This window comes from Opisthocomus hoazin, chromosome 10 (genome assembly GCF_030867145.1).
Source record: "Opisthocomus hoazin isolate bOpiHoa1 chromosome 10, bOpiHoa1.hap1, whole genome shotgun sequence".
Taxonomy (NCBI): Eukaryota; Metazoa; Chordata; class Aves; order Opisthocomiformes; family Opisthocomidae; genus Opisthocomus; species Opisthocomus hoazin.
The window spans coordinates 29,971,767-29,998,563 of record NC_134423.1 but is presented as its reverse complement, the minus strand read 5'-3'; the positions used below and the strand labels follow the sequence as shown (position 1 = coordinate 29,998,563).

Sequence of the window (26,797 nt, the reverse complement as noted above, 5' to 3'; positions counted from 1 at the left end):
CTGTAAAAAGAAGTTACCGCGGCAGAGGCAGCAAGTGGTTAAGACTTGAATTGGAGTGTGAAAACAATGCGGTTGATCAACACTGCATGTTTGAAATACGTACCTGGAAAGCATATTGCATGAAATCTTTGTAATTGGCACGTGGATTTAGGGTACTTTTTTTTTTTAAAGACTGTTTACATGTTCTTGGCTATTGAGGTCACTAGAATTTAAACACGACCCAATTAGAATGTACAGAAACAGAATTTTATTGATGTATGATGCACAAAAAAAAAAAAATCTGTGTAGCTGATAGGTGATAAAAATAGTCTGTTGCTTCGAGATGTTGATATATTTTACTGTGAGGATTTCTTTAGAAAAATTTTTAAACCTTATGTTCTCTATGCTCTGTAAAAATAGAGTGGTACTGATCTTTAAGCGATTTACTCTGTAATAAGAATTTAACATGATATCAATATAAGGTTGGCTGTAATTATATTATGTGGAAAGACAGTAATGAAACCATCCTGTCTCCGTTTTGAGACATTATTAGAATGTTGCCATACTTTGTGTGTGTGTAGCAGTGGAGTCTTAGCTAGGGTTCTGATGGCTTTAAGATGTTGACACAGGTATCTTCTGGAAGAATGGGGATTTTGCTAGTCTTTTGAAAAAATGCCTGCTTTCTCTCTGTATCGGTGTTTTGCATTGTGTTGTGTTTTGATGGCTCCACTTTGCATCTGAGTGGCGGTTTTCTGTACTTACCATGTATAGTCCACTTTTTGGGACCACTTTGAAAGGTACTGTAAATAAAAAAAAAAAAGTAATACGCTCAACCCATGCATGTGTTTGTCCCTAAAATATGCCTTTTTAATCAGCTTTTCTATAAATTTTCACAGGTTTTTATAAATAGCTTGCTTTGAGGGTTTTTTGCGCTCTGTCCATACTGGTTCTCTCTGTTGCTGTAGTAACTAATGTGCTGAAAAGGTAAATGTTTTGTACTTTTGGTATTATCCAGAGATATGCGAGTTGTATAAGGTCAAGCTGAATCCATTGCCCCATGTCATGATTGAATTTAATCGCATGTATTTTAATCTGTTCCAAACTTAATGGAGCTCAGTGATCAGTGAATCTAGTAGGATAAAGAGACATTTGTTTTGCCAATATTGGAGAAAAAAAAATGTGAAATGTTATAATGTTTTTGTTCACAGTGCAGCAGAGACCAAGAGAAGATGCGTTAATGGAGTTAGCAATGAATGACTACGATTTTAATTCTGGGAAGAAACTGCATCTGTTGGATTTGGAGATCCAGGAAGCATTCCTGTGTTTCATGGCCTCAATACTAAAAGGTTACAGGTCTTATCTCAGGCCAATAACAGAGGCACCCTCTGAAACAGCTACAGATGCAAGTTCTCTCTTTGAACTACAAGGTGAAGAGTCATCTATTTGTTTTATGTATACTAATTTATCATTTTAGATTCGCTCTTATTTAAAGAATAAAAACATTTGCAGCGTTAGCGTTGTGAATGTAAGTGCAGTAAAAATTGCATAGTAGTGGCAAAAATTGCAGAAAGGTTATTGCTTGTTGGTAAAACGTGTTGACTTCTGGTGAGGGCTTTATTGGTTTAGGCATTCTTACATGCTTCTGATTTCACTTTATAGGTTTCCTCAAAAGTCGAGATCGTTCACATCAGAAGTTCTACACGCTGATGACCAAAACTCAAATGTTTATTCGCTTCATTGAAGAGTGTTCTTTTGTCAGTGATAAGGACGCAAGCCTTGCGTTTTTTGATGACTGCGTAGATAAGGTAAGCATGTCTTCATACACGTGTGCTTTTTAACTTCTGTGTTGCTTACATTATCTGATATAGTACAGGCAGAATATATTTGAAGTGCAAGTTTATTTCTATTTTTCTTCCATTTCTCTAGTCACTGGAGCCTTCCATTTTCCTTTTTTGTTGGGCTTTGTTTCATTTTCTACTTCAAATTCTTGAAAATGTAAATGTAATATTGTGAGAACAAATTAGCAATGCTAATTTTCACATGTATGTAAGATTCTGAAACACTGGGCCATAGTAAGAAATGTAATATTTTGACTGTAAAGTAGCGACTTTGAGCTTCTTTATCAGAGAATTACATACCTTAAATAAAACTACAAGCATTTTTATAGATTGTGTTGTATTTCATGTAGCTGTTTAGGAATGGGCTTGATGAGCAGCACACTAAAAGATGTAAGGCAGTCTCACTATTTTTTTCATCGTTATGAACAGAAAGTTCCTTGACTCTTTTTTTTTTTTTTTTTTTTTTTTTTTTAAAAACAATGGGCCCACTAGTTCTTTCCAATAGTAATTCTCTAGTTGGTCATAGATGATTTTTAGAAGGCTTGTACTAAAAGTAAATAATTAAAATGAATCTTTATTAGTTCTCCTTTCATTCGTACTGCTGTCACTTGCTTCCCTTAATTCAAAATCGGCTTGCTGTTGTAAATATTTTAAACGTAGTGCTTGTATTGATACTCTTCTCTTGCATAAGAATATTTGCCAATGACCTCTTTGTCAAACATTGATGGATATGAAATGTGTGGGTTTCTTAAAGTAAACAATATTCTTTTATGATGTGCTACATATAAGCTTTGCATAAGCTGACATTTTTTGTGGGTTCCATTACTGTCGTGTTTGCTACGTTGTTCTCTGTTGCTGTGCTGTTCTCTCATTTGTAGTGAGAAGGTAAGGCGGTTGTTCAGGATTACGTGACAAGGAGTGTGAAAGTGCAACATGATCACAATCGGTGTTTTTCTTGAAATAAGCTTAGAACTTCTGCTGTACTGGAGATCACAGAATGTTGGCTTTCCCAGTTCAAAGTTGATTTCTGTTTTAGTCTTCTATGGAAGTATCAGTCAGACTTTTAAAAATCCTATTTATAAGAAGGGTTCACATTAGTACAGTGTTGAGCACTGTGAGGAGCTGATTTTCTAAAATGTACGGTTGTATTAGCTTTTGAAAATTCATTGTATTTCCAAAGAAGTTCTGCAAAAGTGTTTTGAGGCTGCTTGATTTTTTTTTTTGCATTAGTTCTTGTTTTCAGAACTGAACTGAAACCCACAATCTTATATCCCTGTTTACTTCTACTGTAACATGAAAGAAATTTTTATGAATATTGTAAGAAATTCCATACCTGCTTGTCATCTTACTGGCTACCTGCAACACTCTATTCTGGGACACTGATGTTTAAGTAGTGCACAGTTGTCTAGGATTTCCTGTGAAGTAGGTCACCTGCTGTTTGTTCCACAGGAATTAATACCAAAGACTATGAAAACTGCTATTTACAGTTTCTGTTTATGGCTATTTCTGCTATGAAAGTGCAGAAGAGCTGAAAGGACTTGTTTTGACAACAAATATGAAAGCAGTTAAACTTAAGTTTGAGAGATATATAAAAGCATGGTCTAATGGCATTTAAAGCTCTTTATAGCTTTTGCTAGTCTCAGTATTTTATTAGTACTAGTTCTCAAAAGTGTGCTTCACAGTTCTACAGCATGAGTAGCAGGTATTCATGGGTTGTAAATTAATTTAATTACAAACATTTTTGTAATGTTAACTAGATTATCCTATAGCTCAGTTAAGCGTTATGTTTTAAATGCTTTTTGCTTTACTGCATGCCAGTTAGTATTTAAAAACAGGTCTTGTAGACAGGAATATACAAACCCCAGTGACTAAACACTACTGCGCAGTACTTAGTCTCCATTGTGTGGCAGGTTAGTTCTCTGACTAACGTTAAGTAGGATTTTTATTTAGAATGTGATGACTATGCAAGTATCAAATTCTCTCTGTTATATTTTGCTTTAGAGACTGGTTTATGAGGGCACTGAAGTTTATGCCCTAGCTAAAGTTATCTTGCATGGGAATTCAAACATTTCTTCTGAAAAAGTTATACTTAGGTTGGTGATGCCACTGTTGGACTGCACATAATCTGTGGAGCTGTTGAAGCTTTCACCATTTTTAAAAGGTGAAGTAGCCACTTGTACAGCAGAAGCAGAGACTCATCGGTTCTAATGCCAGTCATTTTGCTAGTTGATGCCGTGGACAGCTTCTTTTCACTATGAAAAAATGCTTATGACAGTGCCATGAGAATAAATTTTGCAGAAAACACTTGTACTTCTCCAACTCCTGTTTCTGTCAGTGAGGATTTCATTCAGTTTTATTAATGGGACAACTCCTTCTATGCCAGTGATAATTGTGGGGGAGCAGAGGCACGGGAATAACTGTATGTTTAAGGTTTGCCATAGCTTTAGAATTGCTTGTGAAACTAGGTTTCCATTGACATGAGGGAGTGCGTTCCCATGTGGTTTCTTTGAACAAGGATGTACTTTCCTCCTCTTAGCTGCATGTCTTTCTTGATTTCTCTTCTTTCTGATACTATGCTTAACAGTAACATACAAAGTCAAAATATTGAAGTACACCAAGGACTGCTGTAAGAACTAGAGCTTTAATGAAGATGCTCTAGTTTGACCAGATATCAAATTTGAAGGATTCCGATAAAGTGAATATTTATTTGTATATTAATGTCTTTCACTAGGTGAACCAGTATCTGAAAGGGTATGCATGACAGAGTGATGTCATGGGTTGAAAGATGATATAACACTTTCTTATGGGTAGTTATAAGTCACTGGGTTCAGACAAATTTTATATACTGTGAAATTAATTATCTATAAAACATAATCTAAGCCCTGCCTCAAATAATTTATAAGAATAGTTTAAACTGAAGAGTAGTCTCTTCTATGTGTTATTTTATCCTAGACAGCAGCAGCAGAGATTGTAATTGATTACCCATTTTGTCTGCTGAAAGATATGGTGTAATTGTCTCACAAGTTCTCATTTTTCCAGGAATTCAAAAATTATCTCAATTCAATACATATTTAAGCTCCTGGCTTTATTGTATTTCACTGATGAAACTTGTAGCTGTGGGGTTTGTATATCCTTAGAAGTATTTAAATTGCCAAGTAGGGTTTCGTTTACTTTTCAGGAGCCATATGTTCTTGCTACTTGGCTGGTTCGATTTGCTAATACTTTCCATCTGTCTCATGCAGTAAAATGTGTAATTAAGAACACCTCTTTGTATGTTTATCAAATTTTACATATTCAGGAATTCTGCTGAAACTACTTAATGTATTTCCACCTCACTGGAGGGAGAGAACAGTGGAATATAGTGCTTTATGTACATTAATTCTCTGTTGCTAAACTCTTAAGGCATGAAGAACATGCATCCTTTGTTCCACAGGTTGTTTATTCATTTCTGTGAAATAATGTACCATTTAGGCTGTAATTTGGTTGCCATTTAAACCACTTAAATAATGGCTATAAGTGTAAACTGTGACAGTATTTGAGCTGAACACTGGGGCCATCAATATGTCAATAAAAAGCATGTTCTGTATGCTATGAAGTAAATAGTTTTTGATAGTGCCAACTCTTTGAGATGGAGACGCGCCTCATCCCACAAGCAGCAGCAGCGCTTATGAGATAGTGGAGGAGACACAACTGGTGACAGAAGATCAGAGACAATGCAATACAAATACCAGTACAAATATCAAGTAAAAACTCTCAGGTGGAATGTTATACACATTATATATGCTCTGTTCCTAGTGGTTTTTGTAATGCAAACAGCAGCAGTAGGAAGCTTGTAGTATTGTTAAAGGCTTGTCTGTTCCCTTTCTTAAAGGGAATCGGTTCATAGCTTCCCAGAATCTTTGGGGTGGCTGGGTTTTGCTTTGATTCTTTATTTTTGTCTCAAGCAATGGAATAAAATTCTTTCAGTAAAATTGTTGGACAGTTTTCTCCCACTTGATCCTGCAGGTTGATGCTTTGAAATTTGTCTGGAGCCTTGGAATATGTCTCTGCTGCTGTCTTTAAAGCAGGGGCGTTAATTTGGGAAGTGCAGATTTCTTCTCCTCTCTGCAACAGCCACACTAGCAAAGCAAAGATTTTTGGTCAAGTTGTCAGTTAGAAAGCTGAAAACAAAACAAAAGAAGTGCAGCCATAATTTACACTTAATGATGGTATTATTACAAGTGTCCTTTGTTAACCACAAACTGAATTTCTATCTTAGTTACGAGAGGACAGGACCAACCAGTATTTACTGTATTTTCACAAGTACAATTGTTGAGTTATTGGAAAGAGAAAAAAATCATGAAGCTACCTTTCACCTTTCATTTTTTTTAAAAAAAACAAAATTACTTCTATCCCCTTTAATTTTAGTTAGGTCACGTGTTTTTATTCCAATATGTCTTTGAATTCATGTGTATTTCTGCAATCTCTGCAAACTAGCATGACCTTAATAACTATGTAAGTGACTGAAATTGCTAGATAGTGTTGTCTGTAGATTCTGTATACATAAGACAATTGGACAGTTTGTCGTTGTTTCCAGTGGTTAAAATAGAGTGGAGGGAAAAAACTCTAATTTTCATATTTAAAAATAAATTTCAAGTTACTGCTGCAGTTACACGCTCAAGTTCTGCATAGTTCCAGAAATGGTTCCAGAAAGATTAACCTCTTTGTACAACTGCTTATAATATTTAACTGAAAACAGTCAATTCAGGGTATATCGTTAAACATTAATTATTGTGTTGGGGTAAAGTTTACAGAAACGATGCAACACTTACTATTCTTGTCACAACTTTGCAAAGCATCCTTACTTTTGAGATGCAATCCTTTGATGCTGATACGGGCTTTGCCCTGCTTGACCAAGTAGCTTTAACGGCAGAAAATCCAGTAGCACTAGTAACTACTCCTTCTGTTGACACAACTTCTCCAGGTAGATATGGACAAAACTGGGGAAACACGACTTATAGAGCTGGATGAGTCGTACAAGAGTGAGCATACAGTTTTCATAACGCCACCCGAGATCCCTCATCTGCCGAATGGTGAAGAGCACCCTCTGCAATACAGGTAACTTAAGGAGACAGCACAAGGCTATCCAAAATCCTCATAACTGCCCTTGGAGAGTTTAGTTTCTGGGTGCTTGTGATAGCCACAAAGTACAGATTTGTCCTGTACCTTTATGTTGCTCAAGTAAAAACACGTATGTGAAATGCCTAGTGTGCCAGCTCTTTTGAAGTTTTAATGATTTTGTGTGTGTGTTTACATGGAAAAGCAATAATACTAATAAAGCTGGCTGTGTGTTCACATTACATTGTGCTACAGCTGTTGACACTTTTTTAAAGTTAGAATTGAAATTAATTGACCCAGTCTGTTGGCCTGCTGCTGCTACTGATAACGATACAAGCTGCAGATACTCTCTGGAAAGAGAGAGGATGTTTCAAAGAATCACTGAAAAGTGGTGTTACTGATTTAGTAATTATGACAAATGAGTTTGTCTATTAGTTTCTTCATTAATTCTGATAAACATTTGTAAATCTAATCTAATATAATCTTTTAGATAGTTTACTGTTGTTCCTATTGGTTTTTAAAAACCTCTGTCGTGATGCTCACTAAGGACGAAGCCATACGGATTTTTTTTTTTGTTAACTGGAATCAATTGTAATGCATTTGACATATTAGTTAAAGAAAATGCAATGAAAGCAAATGTATTTATCAGTTGAAGTTGCTTACACTGAAATAACAGGTTAAGAGACTGTTGGTGCAGGCTTATGAAATCATGCAGATGGATTAGTAAACCAGTGGTGTCTGTCTTCTGTGTTTTCTATTTCCTAGGTAGCTTCTAGTGCAACTGTGTAATTGATTTCGTTTGTTATTATGTGGTGTTTGTTGATGTTTACTTTGGAACTGCCTTACAGGAGTTAAGTGACCTGTTTCTTTCACAGCTATAATGGATTTCCAGTATTAAAACTAGATTTGTTTGAGCGACCTGAAGGATTTCTCACAGCACCAAATAACAAACTGTCCTCAAAAGCCAGCAGTCCCAACAGCCCATCGCCAATGTTTAGAAGAACTAAACAGGTACTTGGAGGTATTCTTGTAGCGCGAGGCGCTTTGGAAAGTGACAGCTTGCTGCCTTTATCTTGAGTTTGGCGATAAAGTCTGACTGGCAGTGTCTGCAGCCTAGCTAATGGTTCTTCACTGATATGGTGACTATAGGGTAGCCATGCTAATAGGTCTTTGGATGTTTACCCGTGCTTCTTGCCTACACCGTGTCATACAGGGCCCCTGTACACAGACTGTCATTTGCTGTGCTGTTCCTATACCTTCCATATTCTTCACGTTGTTCTTCATGAGTGTAAACTGTTGGGCTTCCACATCCGCTTTTTAATTGCTTTTCACGGTCCAGGGCTTGAAGAGGGGCTCTAACTCTCAAAAAAATGCAGACCAAAAATAATAGACATAAATTTAAAGAAATGCAAGTTTTTAGGAGAGGAATATTGCACAGCAACTGGTTTTGGTATCACTCACTCTGCTTTCATTTACTTTCCCACTTTATTGAAGATGATGTTCTTATTAATGTTGCATTTTCTGTAGGTACAATGATACATGCTTAGTTTTTAACAAGTAGATTCGTGTAATGTGTGTGTAAATATACATAAATAATCTTTATGATTCTTTACAGGAAATTAAATCTGCACATAAAATCGCTAAGAAGTACTCATCCATACCACAGATGTGGTCCAGATGTTTGTTACGTCACTGCTATGGTCTTTGGTTTATCTGCCTTCCTGCATATGTGAAAGTGTGCCATTCAAAAGTCAGGGCTCTGAGAACTGCATATGATGTGCTACAAAAAATGCATACCAAAAAAATAGATCCACCTGATGAGGTAAAATAAGTCAACCCCAGAACACCAAAAATAGCCCATGGGTTTTACTGAATGGAGCACGTGTTTGACTACAGAAGCGCAGTCCTAACTGTGTGTATTTTCAGGTGTGCTACCGAGTACTCATGCAACTGTGTGGACAGTACGGTCAGCCTGTGCTAGCAGTGAGAGTGCTTTGTGAAATGCAGAAAGCTGGTGTTGACCCTAATGCCATTACTTATGGCTACTACAATAAGGTAAGTAACTTTGAAAGAAGAGAAAAAATTTATGCGTTGTTATCCAGGCAAATAGAAGCAAGCAAAATAAGGGAACCGTTCAGGTGTAATTCTGTCATTTGTAGTAACTGGAAGAAACAAAAGACGGAATAACTTTGTGTGGGTTTAGAAGTCTACTTTGTAACTGCCAATGTAACCCAATCTGAAATTTAAGTTAATGATTTCATACCTGACTGTTCCTTAAGCTGATTTTGACTTTGATGTTTCCAAAATAGGCCGTTTTGGAAAGTACCTGGCCTTCAAGCAATCGTGGTGGCTATTTCCTGTGGATGAAAATACGAAACGTTGTTTTAGGAATAGCACAGTTCAAAAAAGCATTGAAAAAGCTACCAGCAAGCACCTCACATACAGCTATTCCTGGTAGAGTATTCACATCCTTTTCTTTTTTGTTTTCAAGTTCGTAAAAAAAATTATTTCAAAAAGCTTCTGTTGTGAATTTGATAATAAAATCATTTTAGAGAAAAAAAAGTGCATGCATAATTTTTAAAGAAACAGCTTTTTTTTTTCTTTGAATCCAAAATAATCAGCTCTTTGTTTACTGTATCAGCTCCACATAGAGACAGGATGTGAATCGATGTGATAATTATCCTAGTTCATACAATAGCCAGTCTCACAACTGGCAGAAACTTCTGTCCAGCCTTGCCTTTTTTTTGTTTTCCGCCTTTTTTGATGTTAGTTAAGAGGCAACTAGAACTAGTCCTTGGGTTTGTAATACTGTTTGCAGGTTTTGTGTACCAACCGAAATGATCGCATTTATTTTTATCTAGAACGTAAGTACAATATTTGAGGCTGTAAACTCTGGTTTTCTTTCCTTTTCTGTCCAGTAAAGATTTACGTTATGTTCAAATGGCTATATTACCATGCTGGTGATTACCTGTAGTTTGTGGGGTTTTGTAGGTACTACTTTCTACAGTATGTATAACTTAGTACTAACAAAGCAAGATAGTAAATTTTAAAGTATCAGAAATATAGTTAGTTTAGCTGTAGCTGACCTTGACAGACCTTTACAATATACGTGTATACATGTATGATAATCAGAAGGTCATCTGAACAATCTTTTAAAGTCCCTTCCAACCAGGACTATTCTATGATTCCAACTATGTACAAATAAATCTTTGCCCTCACAAACAGGGTAGATATGATGGCCTTGCGGCTAGAGTATTTCTCGTAGACTCGGGAAACTGCAGTCCTACTTCTGGCTCTGTCACTAGCCTTCTGGATGACCTTGAACAAATTTACTTTATTTCTGCCTGTTCTGCATGAAGCTGACCTTCCTGATAAACCGGTTGCAACTCAGCCCATGTAAGCTAGGGACGTGTAACTAGTCCTTTACTAACTGTCATTTATGTAATTAATGGTATTTGCTTTTGACGTCATCTGATTTTTTTGAGATTTCTTTGTGTGAAAGAATATAGCTAGAATGCATTTTGACTCTTCAGGCAATCCCCAAAACTGATCCATTAATTCCAGAATGTTTTGTTATCGTTACAATAGCAACAAGGTTTTTATCCCCTCTGTAGAGATTCAGTGCAGCATCCTTCGGGAAAAGAGGGAAGGAAGGTGACTTTCAGCCAGGTTGTGCCCTCTTGATCCTGGACAGATGCTTACTGTTATCTCCTAAACTGCATGAGAATAAACCTCCGAAAGATGCCGTGGGAAGGCCAGAGGCTTCAGATTGACCTGGGCAAAAGGCATGGAATGCCTGTGACTTGAATGCTCACTTAGTATTTATAGTCAACAGAAACTTCTGTATCTGCTTTGTTAATTTTTGATGCTAATGCTTTATAACAGCCTGGAAGAGGAACAACCACGTTAGTGTTAAGTACATTTGGTTCTTGAAATCAGTCAGTCAGACTATATTAGTTACACTTGGGTCAGTGTTTTGTCTTAAGAATGACCAGATACTGACTTGAATATTTGCAGGGGTTTTTTTGGGTGGTGTTGCATGTTTTTATTTTAATCTTATTTTGCAAACAAACTCATGGTTGCTGCTGCATTGTTTCAATTTTTTTACTTTCTAGAGTAAAACTATGAGAATTACATGCATTAACTCTGAGAAACATACTACACTAAAATGAAACCATGTTTAGATGCTTCTTAGAGTTCTTGAAAAGATGTGACATTTTGATCAAATAAACCAGGCAACAGAACAAAGGCAAGCAGTGCTTTAGTGCAGTATTTTAAATGTTGCAAATTACCCCTTCAATTTCATCCTGTAAAGCATCACTTCAATGTTTATACTGTAAAAGCCAATCATTTTTCTCACTTTTTTGTGGTAAAATGTTCACTGTTAATTGGAATGTACTTGATAAGAGGCCTTTGAATTACTGTGGATATTCAATTTATTCTGTTTAACAATGTCATGCTATTAAATACCATAATCATCTTTTTCTGTCATTGTCCTGCTATAATAGGGGGACTTTCCGACTCTGGCAATACCACATCATTCAAAGAAGAAGCCAGGCAAGGGAAAACTTGTCTTCAAGATATACAAGAACAAAAAGAGGACAAGAGAGAGAGTGACTCCAGTTCTCGTATGTATCTTGTGAATACAGATATCCAGTTCGTTGGGGATAAATAGGGATTTCAGCAAAAGCTAAATCCCTTTTTTTGCAGAAGTGTATGTGATAATGCAAGTTTATGCCCATGCCTAAAGTTCTTTTCACTAAATGTAATTTTCTGGATGTCTAATTAACTTTAACTTTTAAAATTAGAGGGGTTTTTTTCCCCTCTTCTGTTTCAAATAAACGATCATGGTAATGTAAAGGCTTAATGATGATTACAGCTTAATGTTTTTGTCTTTAAAAAAAATTCAATTGCTTTATAGGCATAATTGACAGGAAAGCCTTTTCTACCAGTCTGTTTTCTTTATAAAACCCATCAGAGGAGAACAGCTGAATTTTTGCAGGTTTGTGAGAGAGGCCTAAATTACTCAGCTCCCTGGAATTCTCAAAATCTAGGAGATGCATCAGAAATGAGAAGGGCTTTGGATTTGCTGTGGACTTTCTTTCTTCAGGTTTTACATCTGCTGCTTATGAGTCCCTTAATTGCAGTTCAACAGCACAGACTTTATGCAAGCATATAGCAGATCAGATTGTGTAGTAAAAATGTTGAAGTACTATAGATTCCCATATACATTAATTGAAAATACTTTTCATAATAGATGTTCTGTTTGTAATATAATTAAACTTTTCAGTGTGCTTTCCCCTGCTATTTGATTTAACTGTCCCCTTGTCAAGTGGAAGTGGTGTAAAAGTGTGAGAAAATATGGAACCAGAAAAGTTACTTCAGTGTTTTCTTTTCACCACCATCTTCCTTCTAGCGTTAGTATTTTTTTCAGCTTGCCTGAAAATTTCTGTGCAAGTGTTACCCAAGGTCATAAGAACATACCTGCAAGATGGTAGGCAGGTTATTTAGGTTTAATGAAACCTCTGAGGACGCAGAAATTGTGAATTCTGCTGAAGGCTTGTACTTTTTTTTTAGCCATGATTTAAGGCAAGTTTGTGGTGCTCTATAGTAATAGTACGTGCTGAAAATGTCTAGTACTTTTAAGTACAATTTCAGAATATTCAGTTGCTTGAATTCCTTTAGAAAAGTAATTGTCTATTTTGGGTAGCCACCTGACAACAGAATTTGTCTTTCGTATCTAAAAGAGGTGACTACAAATGCTGCAGTATGTTTGCTTCATTTCTCTCGTGTAGCCATGGTCATGGGGGTAACAAGATCTGTACGAAGACAGGCTAATTGGCCCTGAGCTCTTCCAAACACAGGAGAAAATACTCTTAAACCTGTCCTTTGCAAATGAACAAGGGTGGTCTTAGTCTCCATAACCACCACATATTTTGGTTACTTGGACTCTGCGTACAGAGGCTTATGGAAATTCCAGTTATAAAAGTAATGCCAGAATTAAATATCGATGGTTCACTTGTTCCAATTTGAAAACCTCTGCCCAAGTAGATATCAGCCTATGTGTCATGGGATATGTGCAATGTGCTGTCACTTAATCCTGCCTAAAGCATCTAATGGGTAATGGAAACTTGAGATTTAAATGAAGTTGCTTTGATTCTGAAGAACTGTCTGTCCTTTTCTATATTCAGTGTCAGAAGTGGAGAGCACAAAAGGGAGTGGTGACTGCCTACCTAAACTCAATTATCAGAACTCAAATCATGCCAAAGCCGCTTCTAGCATAGTGCGTCTCAACGGTACAGTTGACAATACCGTAGCAGAAGCTAGCACAGGTGAGTGGAAGACAAAATCGATTTTGATTCTTGTGCAGTTTTATCTACATATATTCCATTTCTATCAAGAGCTCCCAGTAGTGTGCCTGAGTTGTTCTGTGTACAAAACTTACAGTATTTTAGTGGTGTAATGGCAGCGACCGATAAAATTTGTGGAAGCAACTTTGTGGGTGTGAGTTTAGGTTAGAGTCTGCATATGCTCTGTCAGGGAGCTATGTCTGCATATTCTGCATTTCCAGATTTTTTTCTTCTTTGCTTTTTTTTTTTTTCTGCAGTTAACATCTGCTTACAAAATCCCAGGTCTTGTTTTTTTCTTACAACGTCCAGCAACAAATAAATTCCTTCAGAATGGACAAGAGGTTTCTATGCAGTACAATTAAAAGAAACTTTCCGACATTTTCACAAGTCTTTAGCAATGTCAAATCTGGTTATTATAATACTGTCAGCTGTGCTTGAAATACTGTAATATCATACTTTAAAGTCTGTATCTATATGCTCTGGCAAAACGATAGAGATTTCTCTGAAAAGAACTGCTTTTATTGGCTCTATTTCTAATTCATCAGGTTAGAAAGTGTTCCTGCTTTTTGCCTTTTCCTGGATACTTTTTCTGCCCTGAGTTTTCAAACCTCTCGGTAGTGGAGTAAGTCTCTGAAAGGCGAAACTAAATACTCCTGAGACTTTTCTTGATGGTGTCCCTCAAAGTACTCTTCAAGTTGTATGATTTGACTTCTTTTCAAATGTTTTATTGTCGGACCCTTCCTAAAAGTTCTGACCATGCTCAACTCAACTTTTCAACCACTAGCACAGTACACAGCAAATTCCATCTCTGTTGCAAACTCTTTGAAAGATGAGACAAACTTGCGTTCTCTTGTAATTTTGGTTAGTTTTCTTGCATAGTAAGAAATAAAGCACCTTGTTTCATCTGTTTTTCAGACAGTTCTGTAGGATTGCTCTTTACGTCATCTTTTGAGGATGCCAGTGAAGCAGAAGTTATAAAAAGTAAATCCTTAAGAAAGAGACATAAAAGTGCAGTAGAGCCTGTCTTAAGGGAGATACCGTGGGAAAGCAGGAACCGTAACCTGAGTGGAGATGGCTTAGTGGGACTCATGATAAACAGAATAAATCAGGAAGCAAACCCTGGAGAAATTGTTGAAAAACTAGGAGCTGATGCCAAAATCCTATCTAGTGCATTACAGAAAAGCGTAAGGCCAAAAACTCTTAGTATCAGAACTTCCTCTTTAGGATCTAAGAGAGAAAGCCTGGAGAAAGAATCTAGTGATGAAGATGCAGCTTTTGATTGCAGTTTGACAGATAAAACAGAGTCTCCTGTTATCTTTGATCTGGAAGACTTGGATGCAGAACCTGAAACATCTACTGCAGTGAAATCCACCAGTGAAAAGTCTAGAAGGCTGCAAAGAAAGAGCAGCTTTCCAGTGAAGCCAGTTGAAAAGACAGATGTTGAAACTGGATTTGATCCACTGTCCCTCCTGGTTGCTGAGACAGAACAGCAGAAAGAGGAGGAGGATGAGGAGGATGATAGAAGTGTTTCTACTCCATCTGCAAGGCGAGATTTAGCTGAAGAAATAGTCATGTACATGAACAACATGAGCAGCCCTTTGTCAAGTCGTGCCCCAAGTATTGAGTTGCAGAAACCCTATGATGACAGAAATGCTAATAAAAAGAGCCCGACAGTAATCCAACCCTGTAGGAGGTCTAGCCTTCCCCCGAACTCCCCCAGACCATCCGGTCTTACCAAATCCAAGAGTTATCATGCAAAAAATGAAGAAAGGTCAAGAGACAGGCTTTGGTCCTCCCCAGCTTATTCCCCAAACAGTCCAGCAAAGGAACAGCCACAGGATGCCACTAATGCGTTAACGCTTGTGTCTTCACCGTCATTCAACTTGGATACGCTGTTAACACCTAAGTTTGATGTGCTAAAAAGCAGCATGTTCTCTGCTGGAAAAGGGGTTGCAGAGAAAGCCAGCAAGTGGTACTCAAAATTTGCAATGTATGCTGCATCCTCAAAGGTAAATTTTTGTAATTACTTCCCTCCCCCCCCGCCCCCAAACCTAAACTCATACCAGTTAAGGAAGAATCTTTGTAAACGTTTAATCACGGACTCCTATGTGATGAATCCCCCGCGTGAGTGACATGTGCCATAGACTATGTGCATCAAGTTGTCTCAATCCTGTTTGAATTTCCAGGACACTAATTTTATTGCCCTGAATAAAAAAATTTTCAGTCTAGCATGGGTTCAGAGTATATTTAATGGGAAAACCTAAGTATGCTGTAGTGTGTTCACAGGGAAGAGAAGACTGCTCTGCCTTCGCTCGTTTACCCGAAGAAAAAATACGTAACAATAATATTTTTAATTCTTTACAGTTTTTATGGGGGAAAAAGAAAGGGAAATATGCTTACCTATTACCAAAGTGATTTAAGGTTAATTTTGATCTCAGGTCATTTGTTTAGAAAGTTCTTTGCTGCTACCAACTCAAACCAAAACTCATCTTATTCCCAGTCCTTGTGAATGAAAGTAGACGTACTTTGCTGTTGTTGTATTGTCTTAACGTGCTTAAGAGCAATCTGTGACTGCCTCTTATTTTCAGAAATATTTTTGCTTTCCTGTGCTCAGTGAAATTTGTCGTCTTCTCTCAGGATCAAAACTCAGACCGAGCAAGTGTTTCATCTCTTGGAGCTCTGGACTCGGAGTCTACTTCTCTAACTGATGAAGATGTCTGCAATGATTTTGAAAGCGCTTCTCCTCAGGAGAATACCACAACAGAAATTAAGAGAATTGGCCTCAGCAGGACAAGCCTAGAAAGCTCAACTTCCCATGATGGCTCATCAAAACAATTTGACCAGTGTGGTAAGAGACAGCTTTTGCATTGCGTTCATTGAGCAGAACAAAAATATTCCAGTTTTAGAAGCTGTTCTTTCACAAGTCTCAGTTAGGGATCATCCTCGTCATTAGTCTTTTTTGTGGAAGATGTAAATTTTTCTTTTCCTACCTGTGAGCTATTACTCATACAGATATGTCCATACCTATGGATATTTTTATTGTAGAACCTTGTTTTGGGTGTTCTCTCTTGTGGAATATCTTGCACAGTAACATCCTGTCCCTGAAGAAGTTTCTGGATGCTAAGCAAGTAGGGAGACCCTATAGGTCCTTCACTATTCATGTAATCATCTTATTTGTGTAAGCTGTACAGCTCCAGAAAACCTCTATAAAAACTTTCAAAAGGTAACTTCATTAGTCTGGTTTTGTTTTCTAAAAGTAGTTAAAAATCCTTTTTGGAAAATTGTTGTCATTTTCTATAAGCCACTGTTGAAGCTGGCTATCAGACAGGTTTTGCAGTATTCTTTTTTGTCCCAGTCTGCGCTGGACGATTGGTAGTGACTGTTATACCGATTTATGTACTGCTGTCATTATAGAGTACAGGCTGTTAAGCAGAATCAGAAGAGCATGCCCAGGTTTGGCTCCCTAGTCTGTGGGATGTGGAGGAACTGGAGGGGGGCAGTGGGGGCTGCTGTCATGGCCAGGGGACTGGAGCATCCTGAGGCTGAGGGGAGCCTGGCTCACTTAGTGTGGCGAAGAGAAGGGTCAGGGATATCTGCAGGCACAAGCAGCACCTCTTATCCTTCCCTAGTTTTTGTCCAGACGAAGAATGTGTGGGTATGAATTACTTAATATCTAAAACTTGTTTCCAAGCTACCAACTGTTGTAAAAGAAGAAAACTTAACATATGGAAATTCTATGTTGGTAGATTTTATTTTTGCCGTTATTGGTGCTGGGCAGATGGCAGCCTCACACGCCAGCTTCACGTTTCTTTCTGTCTGAGGAGATCTGATTTGTTGCATCTTCCATCACACGTTTTATAACTGCAGTATTGTTTGACCAGAAAAACAGTTTACTAAAAATGCATATTCTGAATAACTAATACTTCGTGTTTCCTCTGTTAATAGGTTCTCTCTCAAAGTTCCCTTTACCTGACAAATCAGAGTTGGTATCTTCTTGCAGTACAAGTAGTACCAGTGTGTTTCAGAACTACGCTATGGAGGTACAAGATGATTTATTGATTTTAATTGATATGCTAAAAGCATATGTCCTTAAATATAAATGCTTTCTGAATATCTGTTAAAGTTCAAAGCTTAAAACCAATCCACTGAAAGACAGATAAACGCTTCTGTGACAGACTAGGTTCCATTTGAAATCCTGCTCTAGAAATGTCTTTATTGCAGTTATCTCTTCTAGTCCTTAAAGCTGCAGTTCTCGAGAGTTTGAGAACTGGACGCCATTGAATTCAGGCATCTAAATACCGTGCACACCTAATTTTATGTAAAGTGAAAATACCAAGTCTTAAAAAGCGCTATACATTTAAAAATACAGAATAGATGACTAGCCATTTCTTGTTGTAGCTTCTAGTAAGATCGTTTTGCTTTTCACTGTTACACTGGGTTTGGGTGGCTCTCTGATCTTTTTCTTTTTTCTTTTTTTTTTTTTTTTTTTGTTTCAGTGGATTTGGATTAATGGTTGGTCACTTTCATCCTTTTCCCCCTCATTTCTATTATATTGGCAGTCACTACAAAACTGTTTAAATTCTAAGAATAATTTACGTAGGTGCATAAATATTCCTGTACTATTATGTTTGCAAACAGATTAGAAATGACGTGTTACTGTTAATAAAAAATATTATGAATAACTGACTGGTTTTACTCTGGAAATCCGTAAAAGGATCACCTAACCCACTTAACTGAATTGTAGTTATTTCATGAACAAAGTTCCAGATACGAGTCTACTTGCTACAACAGAACAAAGATCTGCATTTGATAAACTTTTCAGACAATGTTTGTTCCAGTCATTTACCTTATCAGCTGTCTACTCATGCAGTTTGGATTTAAGGTAGAACAGTTGTCCTGAAATACATATATTTAAACCAAAAGGCTCCACCCTAAAGCCTGGTAACAGATGTGTGGCTGAACTTGTATCCAAGTGGTGAGCAGTAGTCATCTCGGGGTGAAGATCTGGGCTTTAGTTTTACCTGCTTTGTAAAAGAAGAATAGTTTTGAGCATGTGTAATAGTGGAGCTGTGTTATCTGCTGTATGCAGGTCCTCATCTCAAGCTGTTCACGATGTCGAACTTGTGACTGTTTGGTTCATGATGAAGAAATCATGGCAGGCTGGACAGCAGATGATTCAAATCTCAATACCACGTGTCCTTTCTGTGGCAATTTATTTCTGCCTTTTTTGAGCATAGAAATCAGAGATCTTCGGCGACCCGGACGGTAATAACATTATTTGAATTTTCCTCAGTTTTGAAGGCTCATAATTGTGAAGTGGATTTTGTTTGGTTTTTAGATAATATTAAGCTTTTGCTTTCCCTGCAGTTACTTTCTGAAGTCCAGCCCTTCTACAGAAAACATGCAATTCCCGTCACTTTTTGCAAATCAGAGTGGGAAGTCCTGTAACGCTGCAGCTACTGTTGGCCTTGCTACGTCTCTAATGTCTGTTCAAGAGGATGTAAATACAAATAGGTAAACAAGCATTTTCTGCATAGAAATTACTTGGGTTCTTTGTGGATGTGCGTGTATTCCTCAGCAACAGAAACAAATTTAATAAGATACTGTCGGAAGAGGACGAATTGATTTGAGAGAGGGTCTCTGTGCTGCCTCTCCATTACCTCTGAGTTGACCACATCATGCTTCTTCAGCATGGTATTTACCATTTCATCCCTAATAAAAAAAAAACATGCAGGCATCTGTAATTCTGCAAATTTTATGAACTCTTTTAGGGTGTTTGTTTTCATTATCGGTGCAAGGGGGAAACAAAATTTGCAGTGTAGCATGAATGGGTGTGGTGGCTGACGAAGCAAATCTGAGGTGTCAGGTTGATTATTTCCAGTTTATTTCTGTCTGTTTGTATATGTGTTTGAGCACTCAGCGTAAAACAAAAAGCTGAAATACTTATCTTGGGTTTTTTGGGTTTTTTTTTTTCCCTAGCAAATCTAAGCAGCATGACAATATTTGTGCCAGAAGCATCCAGATTCCCTCAGGAAGAAGACAAAATACCCCTGGGTCAGAATGTACAAGTCACCCTGTAGCAAGGAGTATCAGCACTTTTGGTCCTTTGGAAGAAGATGAGAAGGGAAATCAGAAGATCAGCCATATCATTCCTACTGGTAGCCTGCCTGCTACTTTGCAAGGACCAACAGTGTGTAGTTTTTCTATCTTTAATCTGTCACACACTTTAAAAAATGACATTTATGTGAAGCAGCATTAACTGGGAGAACAGAATTAGCCATCCCAAATTACAAGAAATACTAGGGTTTATTATTTCGGCTAATATAAGTTGTAGCTTTTGGATGTTGGTGTGTCTTATGGGGAACAAAAGCATTCATAAGACTTTGTAAAGATAGTTACATTCCAACTAATGGTATGTTTTCTTGTTTTACCATAGGATTCCTTGGGCCTAGAATGGCACTTACCTAGTCCTGATCCTATAACGGTTCCTTACCTCAGTCCTCTAGTGGTATGGAAAGAGCTTGAGAGCTTACTTGAAAATGAAGGGGATCATGCAATAACGGTGGCGGACTTTGTAGATCATCATCCTATTGTGTTCTGGAATTTGGTGTGGTATTTCAGACGCTTGGACTTGCCTAGCAACTTACCGGGGTTAATACTTTCTTCTGAGCACTGTAATAAAAACTCTAAGGTATGGAATCAGGGGGGAAATACTGATGTGTGAGGAATGCTTGCTTTCCCATCATTAGAGAACTCAGTAACTCTCTTAGAACATGTCTTGTAATATGCTGGGCCCAGTCCTGAATTGGTAAAGAATATGTCAACTGAGGGAAAATGTGTGTAATGCCAGAACTTGGGCTCAGCAGGACTTGTGTGGGGCAGGTGTTTAGCTCTTCCTGGTCACACTATTATTTGTGATCCTTGCTTACTAACAAGGTAAGTTTCAAACTGGTTTTATTGAAGTTTGATTGGTTGAGCAGCAGGAGGAGGAAGTTAGGACTGTAGGAAGGTGCGCAAAACACTCATTTGCTGTATGACTGACATCCTGTTCAGACTTGGCTTTCTCTGGTTTTACAGCAGTTTTAATATTAAAGCTTTTTACCACGAGGCCTGTAGATTCGAAGATATTTTAAATACAGAAGTCCTCTGTCATGACTTTGTAATAAAATATCCTTCTGTATGCATTCTCCTGTTCAGATTCCGCGAAACTGTATGTCAGAGGACAGTAAATATGTTCTTATTCAGATGCTTTGGGACAATATGAAGTTACATCAGGATCCAAGGCAGCCTCTGTATATTTTGTGGAATGCTCAAAGTAAGATTTGTTTCTTGTGTTTCTTGTATTTCTTCAAAGAACCATTTTTGTTTTGAGCAACTGAAGAATGTATTTTGAAAAAAAGATTTCTTTGTGGATAGTTCACGCTAGTACATAACTGATTTTGATCATACTGCTTTTTGTCTTGCAGGTCAAAATCGCACTCTTTTGTTTGAGAGTGAGTGTTAAGTTTGGTGTTGCTATTCTAAGTTTGTGTGACTTGTTTTGGGAGGGAGGGAGGGTGGCTGGCTGTATGTTTAGCAGTAAACTGCTGGAACAAGTTTAGTTTTCTAGTGTATCTGTTTCAAATCACTGGCCAGTATCTCCAGTGCCTTTTTCTTCATTGGGAAGGGAGGAATAAAAGGGAATATGTTTCGGTGATACACTGAACTTTCATTGACATCTCATCCCCTTAGCTTGTTTTCTTATTTTTGGAATTTGCTTACTAAGAATTTTGTTGCCAGTGTTGGATCATATGCCTGAAAATACCTCATGGCCCATTAAAGTTGTTGAGTTTTCTTTCATGCGCTTTTTTTGTGTTTCCTTATGTTGATATTATTTTGACTTGATGTTTGTTGTTCTTTGTTCAGTAGATATATGCTAACATTTTCGGTTTGTGTAGCCTCCCACCTTTTTTAATTACTTTCTACTTGTTACGTAAAGAATGTATTTATTCTCACAGCATTTCTGATGTTTTTCAGCCCAGAAGTACCCAATGGTCCATTTATTGCAAAAAGATGATGACTCTTTTAACCAGGAGCTCTTGAGAAGTATGGTGAAAAGCATCAAGATGAATGATGTGTACGGACCAATGAGTCAAATACTGGAGAGACTGAACAAATGGCCACATATTAAAAGGCAGAGGTAAGAATACGAACATGCTGAACTAGAGCAAGGTTGGACAACAATAAGGCTAAGGAATTATATTTTCTTAGTGTGTCTTTTAAAGAAAAAAAAGCACTGGTTTTCTGCAGTGCTCTCAAATGTCAGTCTGGTAAATATTCTTTTTTGTGATAACTTTCACAAACTTATTTTGGAAAGAAATTGGAGAAACTATTTTTCATTTTTTCCTCTCTCCCCCCCCTTGCCAGCCACCTTTTTTTCTTCTTACCTCTGAACGATGGGACATCAAATAGGGAATGTGTATATGTGGGTATATTTTTTTATTAAATATTACTTATATACTAATTATTTTTAAAACCCTACACTTATTCCTAGGGTGCATGGGTGGATTTTTTTGTTTATTTTTAAGCCTCCAGTAGGGAACGGAAGAGGCGCTAAGAGAGGTGAAGTCTCATACGCAGGAAGTTTTTTCCCATTAGTGGTGGAATTAGTGAAAATTATTTTCTATTAATTTATATTTCTTGCCTGGATTTACTGATTTTTATTTGTAATAGGGTATATAGCAGTGTTTTCAAAAGCTGGAGCATTGACGGGGTGTTTATTTGCTTGTCCGCCTGCTTTTTCAACATAATGTAGAAATGCAGAAAAGCAGGCTTCTTACCCGTTTGTCAAATTTGGTGAAATTTGGCCGAGTGCCTTAAGTGCGTGCTTCACTCTGCGTGCACTTGGTGCAACTTCCAGCACATCAGTGGGCACCTTAAGGACCTACCACACGTCAGTCTCCAGATGTGGGGAGTGCCAGGTATTCTCCAGAGGTCAGAAATGACAACATTTTGGAGGTGGCAGTCGGAAATCATGTTCAAAATGCCGCTTTCTAAAAATGAGTTATCTTTAAATGCTTCAATCTGTTTTTAATATATTGTTTTGTGGTGTATGATTGCAGTATAAAAATTCACATTTCTTTTTATGTTTTCAGGAGCCTTTACAGAGAAATACTATTTCTTTCACTTGTTGCCCTAGGAAGAGATAACATTGATATAGGTAAGTTTGATAAATTATTTGAATAAGCATAGGTGATGAATGTATGCAAAATGGTTTCTCAGATTAAAAGAAAAAAAAATCAAACAAAAAAACAAAACAAAAAAACTTGTAGATTTAGATGTGTGTCATTCTATGGTAAATGCTGAATATAAAGAACTTCACAGTTACTTTCTGCTGATAGGTGTACTAGCTGTCACTGTATTTGGGCTCTGGTTTTGAGTACGGTGTATAGAAGTTGTTTTTCTATTTCTGCAGATGCTTTTGACAGAGAGTACAAAATGGCCTATGACCGTCTCACAGCTAATCAAGTGAAGAATACTCATAATTGTGATAGACCACCAAGTACTGGAGTGATGGAATGCAGAAAGATTTTTGGAGAACCATATCTTTAAATATACCTAGATAGAGGTGATATCTATGATGTATACCTGTGTAAAATAACCGCTTCAGTCACAAGGAACATCTCAGTCTTCAGTGTTTAAGAACGTATGTACGAATGTACTGTGGCAGAAGGCCTTGGAAAAATTAGGCCTGTCGACGGTTGTGGAAATGGACAGAGTGAAAAATGGGCCGAATGTTAGTTTCCCTGCCCCTTGCCCTTTCTGCAAATCAATGTGCAGAAAGGAAGATTCTAAACAAAATCAGTTATTTAACTTGGGACAGCATATTACAGTTCCCTTCTTAAAAAGAAATTAATAACAGGTGGACAGAAACAGTGCACTGAAACTAATGTGAGTGAAGTAAATTCTTCAAAATCTATTGTTTACATAGAATATTCATGATGTTATGAAGAGCATACAAAGTTGTATTATACATATTTTAAATTGTTTATAGTTGATATTTTTTTAATTTTTTTAAATTACTGGAGTGGATTTTAAATGGACTTGCTGCATAAGCAATACAGTGCTTATTTTTTTTGCAGTACACTGCTATTTATAGTAACTTGTCCAGTTACTTTTTGAAGAGTGATTTGTTTTTAAAGCAGAATAGAAAACGTTAACCTTCACCTAGACAGTACTCTAGATACAGGATTTCTCTCATGCACACATGGCAAACGTGTTACCACAGCAATTGGAAGGAAGGTATGGTAAATTTCTGTAAAACTCTACTAACGAACACACTGATGTCTCTGTAAAACACTTGTGCAGAATTCTCCTCCTTTTCCTCTCCTGTTCTCTTCACTCCCCACTCCTTAGCACAGAGAAACCAAATTGCAGAGTCCTACAGGTTATGTGATGGAATCGGTCCATCTCGGCTTTTGGCATTTGTTAACATGACCTCATTGCAGGTGTGATGCAAAGCAAGCGACAGTCTGTAAGGAGTTCTTCATAAACACGCAGCGTTCAGTCTTGGTGGATGTGTTTGAAACACACTAAATATGACACGTACATAATGCTAATCCAAAGCTTTCAACTAAAGGACATACAGCAAACTTACTACAGGGAATATATAGGGAATGTAACTTACTGGGGCATATTGTGCATAGTTAAACATACTTGGAATGTTTGGTCTCTGTCACAGGCAAAACACTTTTTTTTTTTTCTCTGTGAAGAAAAATGCTATGTCGGTCCTTGTGGTGGAGTCATGGCTTTTGACTCATGTTTTCTTGTTCTAGAAATTTAAAAAAATGTTCTGTGCTCTTAGTCACATAGCAACTCCTCGCCAGAAGGTAGGCTACAGAGAAAATATCAGAAGTCTTGTATGGAGGTGGGAAAACAGACATTGAACTGTATAAACCCTAAACAAATTAAACCATGCTTTAACAAATAGCTTTATGTAATCTTAATGGGTTTTGAATTCTAATTTCTTTTAGTTGTTGCTGTTACAATACTTCTAAATATTCAGCTGTTACATTAGATTTTATATTTTGGTCTGCCTACCAGCAGGTATCTTTTTAAAAATCTCTTTTGTTTGCAAGTGTAACAATACAGCAATATTTAGTTAGGCAGAAAGGAGATAAACTTTAAAGCTCACATTTACTTTATTAAATGAAATAGAGTGAGCCTCTTGGAGGCTTAAATGAGAAGTAATGCTGCTATGAAGCTCTATGTAACCTCCTCCCAGACCTCTGTAAAGTAGCAAGACAAAGCTGCCCTAAGGAGAAAGGGCAATACTGTAGAGCTGCAGGTTTATGCTGATGATAATTGCAAGATGCAGTCTTGTTGGATAAGGCTTTCATTGGGTAATACCTCTTCTCTAATTTGCTGCTAATTATGTAGCTGACCTTTCTGAGAGTATCCCCCCCACCCTGAGGTGGAGCTAGCAATGCTACACTTACCAACATTTTTCATATTTAATTTATTTTAACGATTTGTGATGCTCTCTTTTTGTACTGCCATGCTTGTAAAGTATTCCTCATGCATGAAATACAGCTACTTTTTTCACCCAGATAGATGGTAAACAGTGTATCGGTGTAGGGTAGATACACTCTTCTGAACTATTGTGAAAAACACCAGGTTATTTTTTTAACATATTCATTGTAAGTACCTATTAGTGCATGTATGCTCTGCTCTGTACAGTAGGTACGCTGTATTTACCAAGGAAAAGTTGCAAAGAGTAGTTGCTGTGTATATAAACTCCTACATGTTTGTGCTGTGTATAGGGTCGTGTTCCTAGCTCTTTGCAGCTCTGTTTCCCATGTCATCTACCACTGGGGGCAGCCACTGTTTTGTAGGACATTCAAGCCATGAAGGAAGGCAAGTGCTTTTTCCAGAGCTGCCGTGGTGTGTTAGAGGTACTGAGCTATGAAGCAAGCTTCACACTTCCAAGTTTAGTCTGGCAGAAGCGACTGAGCCTGGTCTCTAACCACCTCTCACTTACTAGGACGTAACACTGCAACTCTGTGTGCTAGCACAGGAGCAGATGCAACATTTGTACTATGTGGCCCGCGTTCTCCCTTCTAGCCCCAGCTTAGCTGTCAGTACTTCCAACTGTCTTCAGACTTATAAAGCCAACAAGTTTGCCACTTTGTTCAAATATCAACAGTCCTGCCAGTATTATCAGAAGAGTATATACCATGACAAGGGTTGTGTACGCATCCTTCAGCCAAACAACCTTACTGCGTCCTTGCACCCTCAGAGCGGCACTCCTGAACCATTGCTGATGTTTATTTGGGTGTGCTTTTAAATTACTATATCATGTAGCAGTTCGAGTGAAATCATTATACTTAATGAATATTTTATAAAGTCTATTGCAAGTCAGTCCACCGTAGAAATACTATAATAAAATATAGTTGGAATAGTGATATACTTTAAGTGGGAATTTTTCCTCATTCAAGTCATAATGTTCAAAATGTAGGTCCTGAGGTGGATAACTTTTAAGCATCATACAGTTCAGCGTTGAAATAGTTTTAAAATCTCACTGTCCTTTATTAGAAAAGCAATTTGAGTATATTTTCCAATACCACAAAGATGGATAAATGAAATATTTGAGACATATTTTCAATTTACAATTTTGTATGAACTGAATTTTCTCCTTTTGTGTACTAAATAATGCTTATGTCAGAAACCTTAAACAAAGGTTTTACATTTGCAGTGCAATATATATTTTGCTTTACTTATGATTCCACTGGAATAGTTTTTGGAGATGAAATACTGAAATGTGAACAGAAATTGTGCTGTTGCTCTGACACTGCTAACTGTTTCCCATTTTGAGGTTTGCTGTTGGTACAGTTACAGCCTGATGAATTAGACTTCCACTGGCAAATTAAATGATTTGTGCCCCAAAAAAAAAGAGAAAATTCCTGCATGTAAAATCTTAGTATAACAAATGGGAGATGCAAATAGTAATAAGAGAGAGGGGTATTTCTGGATATTATCTCACTGGGATTTAAAAATGGTACTTTGTTAGTCTGCAAGCAGCACTTTTTAAATGAATGGTTGTAGATTTGTAAATATGTAATGTTTAAATTTTATTTACCAAAAAACAGTATGTTGGATGTTTGCTTTGGTTTGTAGTTCCTTTAAAATATGCAAGTCAGTGTTCACAATGTTAATTTTTTTTTCTGTCTTATCCAAAAATGAAGTTTTACAGTGAGTCAATAAAAAGCTTAAAATCTTTCTGGTTATTTTCATTAACGTTTTATTTGATGGATTAGAGTGACAGAAATGTCTGCGACTCTTAACTACGCTGTTTGCTCACATCAGGCATTGTTAACAATAAACCTTTCAGGTTTGTTGGTAGTTGATAGCGGTGGCATTTTTTCCTGGTGGTTATGTAGAAGGAAGAGAGTGCTAACAACAGGAATTGGTGCTGGATACAATAATCTGTAAATTGCAGAGATTACTGTCAGGATGAAAGCAAAACTCAACCAGTTCAACTCCATGTTGGAGTAT

The 26,797-nt window shown here is 37.2% G+C and overlaps 1 protein-coding gene across 7 annotated transcripts in view; it reads left to right on the top strand.

Moving 5' to 3' along the window:
• The window catches only part of DENND4A (DENN domain containing 4A), a 67,018-nt gene extending 40,489 nt beyond the window's left edge, over window positions 1-26,529 (top strand). For 6 of the 7 annotated variants that reach the window (XM_075432193.1, XM_075432191.1, XM_075432195.1 and 3 more), the window contains 21 exons: window positions 1,188-1,406; window positions 1,639-1,784; window positions 6,781-6,914; window positions 7,790-7,925; window positions 8,530-8,736; window positions 8,841-8,969; window positions 9,224-9,368; window positions 11,423-11,542; window positions 13,106-13,246; window positions 14,180-15,273; window positions 15,902-16,112; window positions 17,210-17,304; window positions 18,354-18,529; window positions 18,632-18,778; window positions 19,244-19,454; window positions 19,701-19,955; window positions 20,462-20,579; window positions 20,731-20,757; window positions 21,281-21,443; window positions 22,399-22,463; window positions 22,719-26,529. In XM_075432193.1, the coding sequence (XP_075288308.1) occupies window positions 1,188-1,406; window positions 1,639-1,784; window positions 6,781-6,914; window positions 7,790-7,925; window positions 8,530-8,736; window positions 8,841-8,969; window positions 9,224-9,368; window positions 11,423-11,542; window positions 13,106-13,246; window positions 14,180-15,273; window positions 15,902-16,112; window positions 17,210-17,304; window positions 18,354-18,529; window positions 18,632-18,778; window positions 19,244-19,454; window positions 19,701-19,955; window positions 20,462-20,579; window positions 20,731-20,757; window positions 21,281-21,443; window positions 22,399-22,463; window positions 22,719-22,855 (4,076 nt within the window). In that variant the 3' untranslated portion in view covers window positions 22,856-26,529. The remainder of the gene's footprint in view (window positions 1-1,187; window positions 1,407-1,638; window positions 1,785-6,780; window positions 6,915-7,789; window positions 7,926-8,529; window positions 8,737-8,840; window positions 8,970-9,223; window positions 9,369-11,422; window positions 11,543-13,105; window positions 13,247-14,179; window positions 15,274-15,901; window positions 16,113-17,209; window positions 17,305-18,353; window positions 18,530-18,631; window positions 18,779-19,243; window positions 19,455-19,700; window positions 19,956-20,461; window positions 20,580-20,730; window positions 20,758-21,280; window positions 21,444-22,398; window positions 22,464-22,718) is intronic. The other variant, XM_075432196.1, reaches the window with a different exon arrangement.
• The last annotated feature ends 268 nt before the right edge of the window (window positions 26,530-26,797 follow it).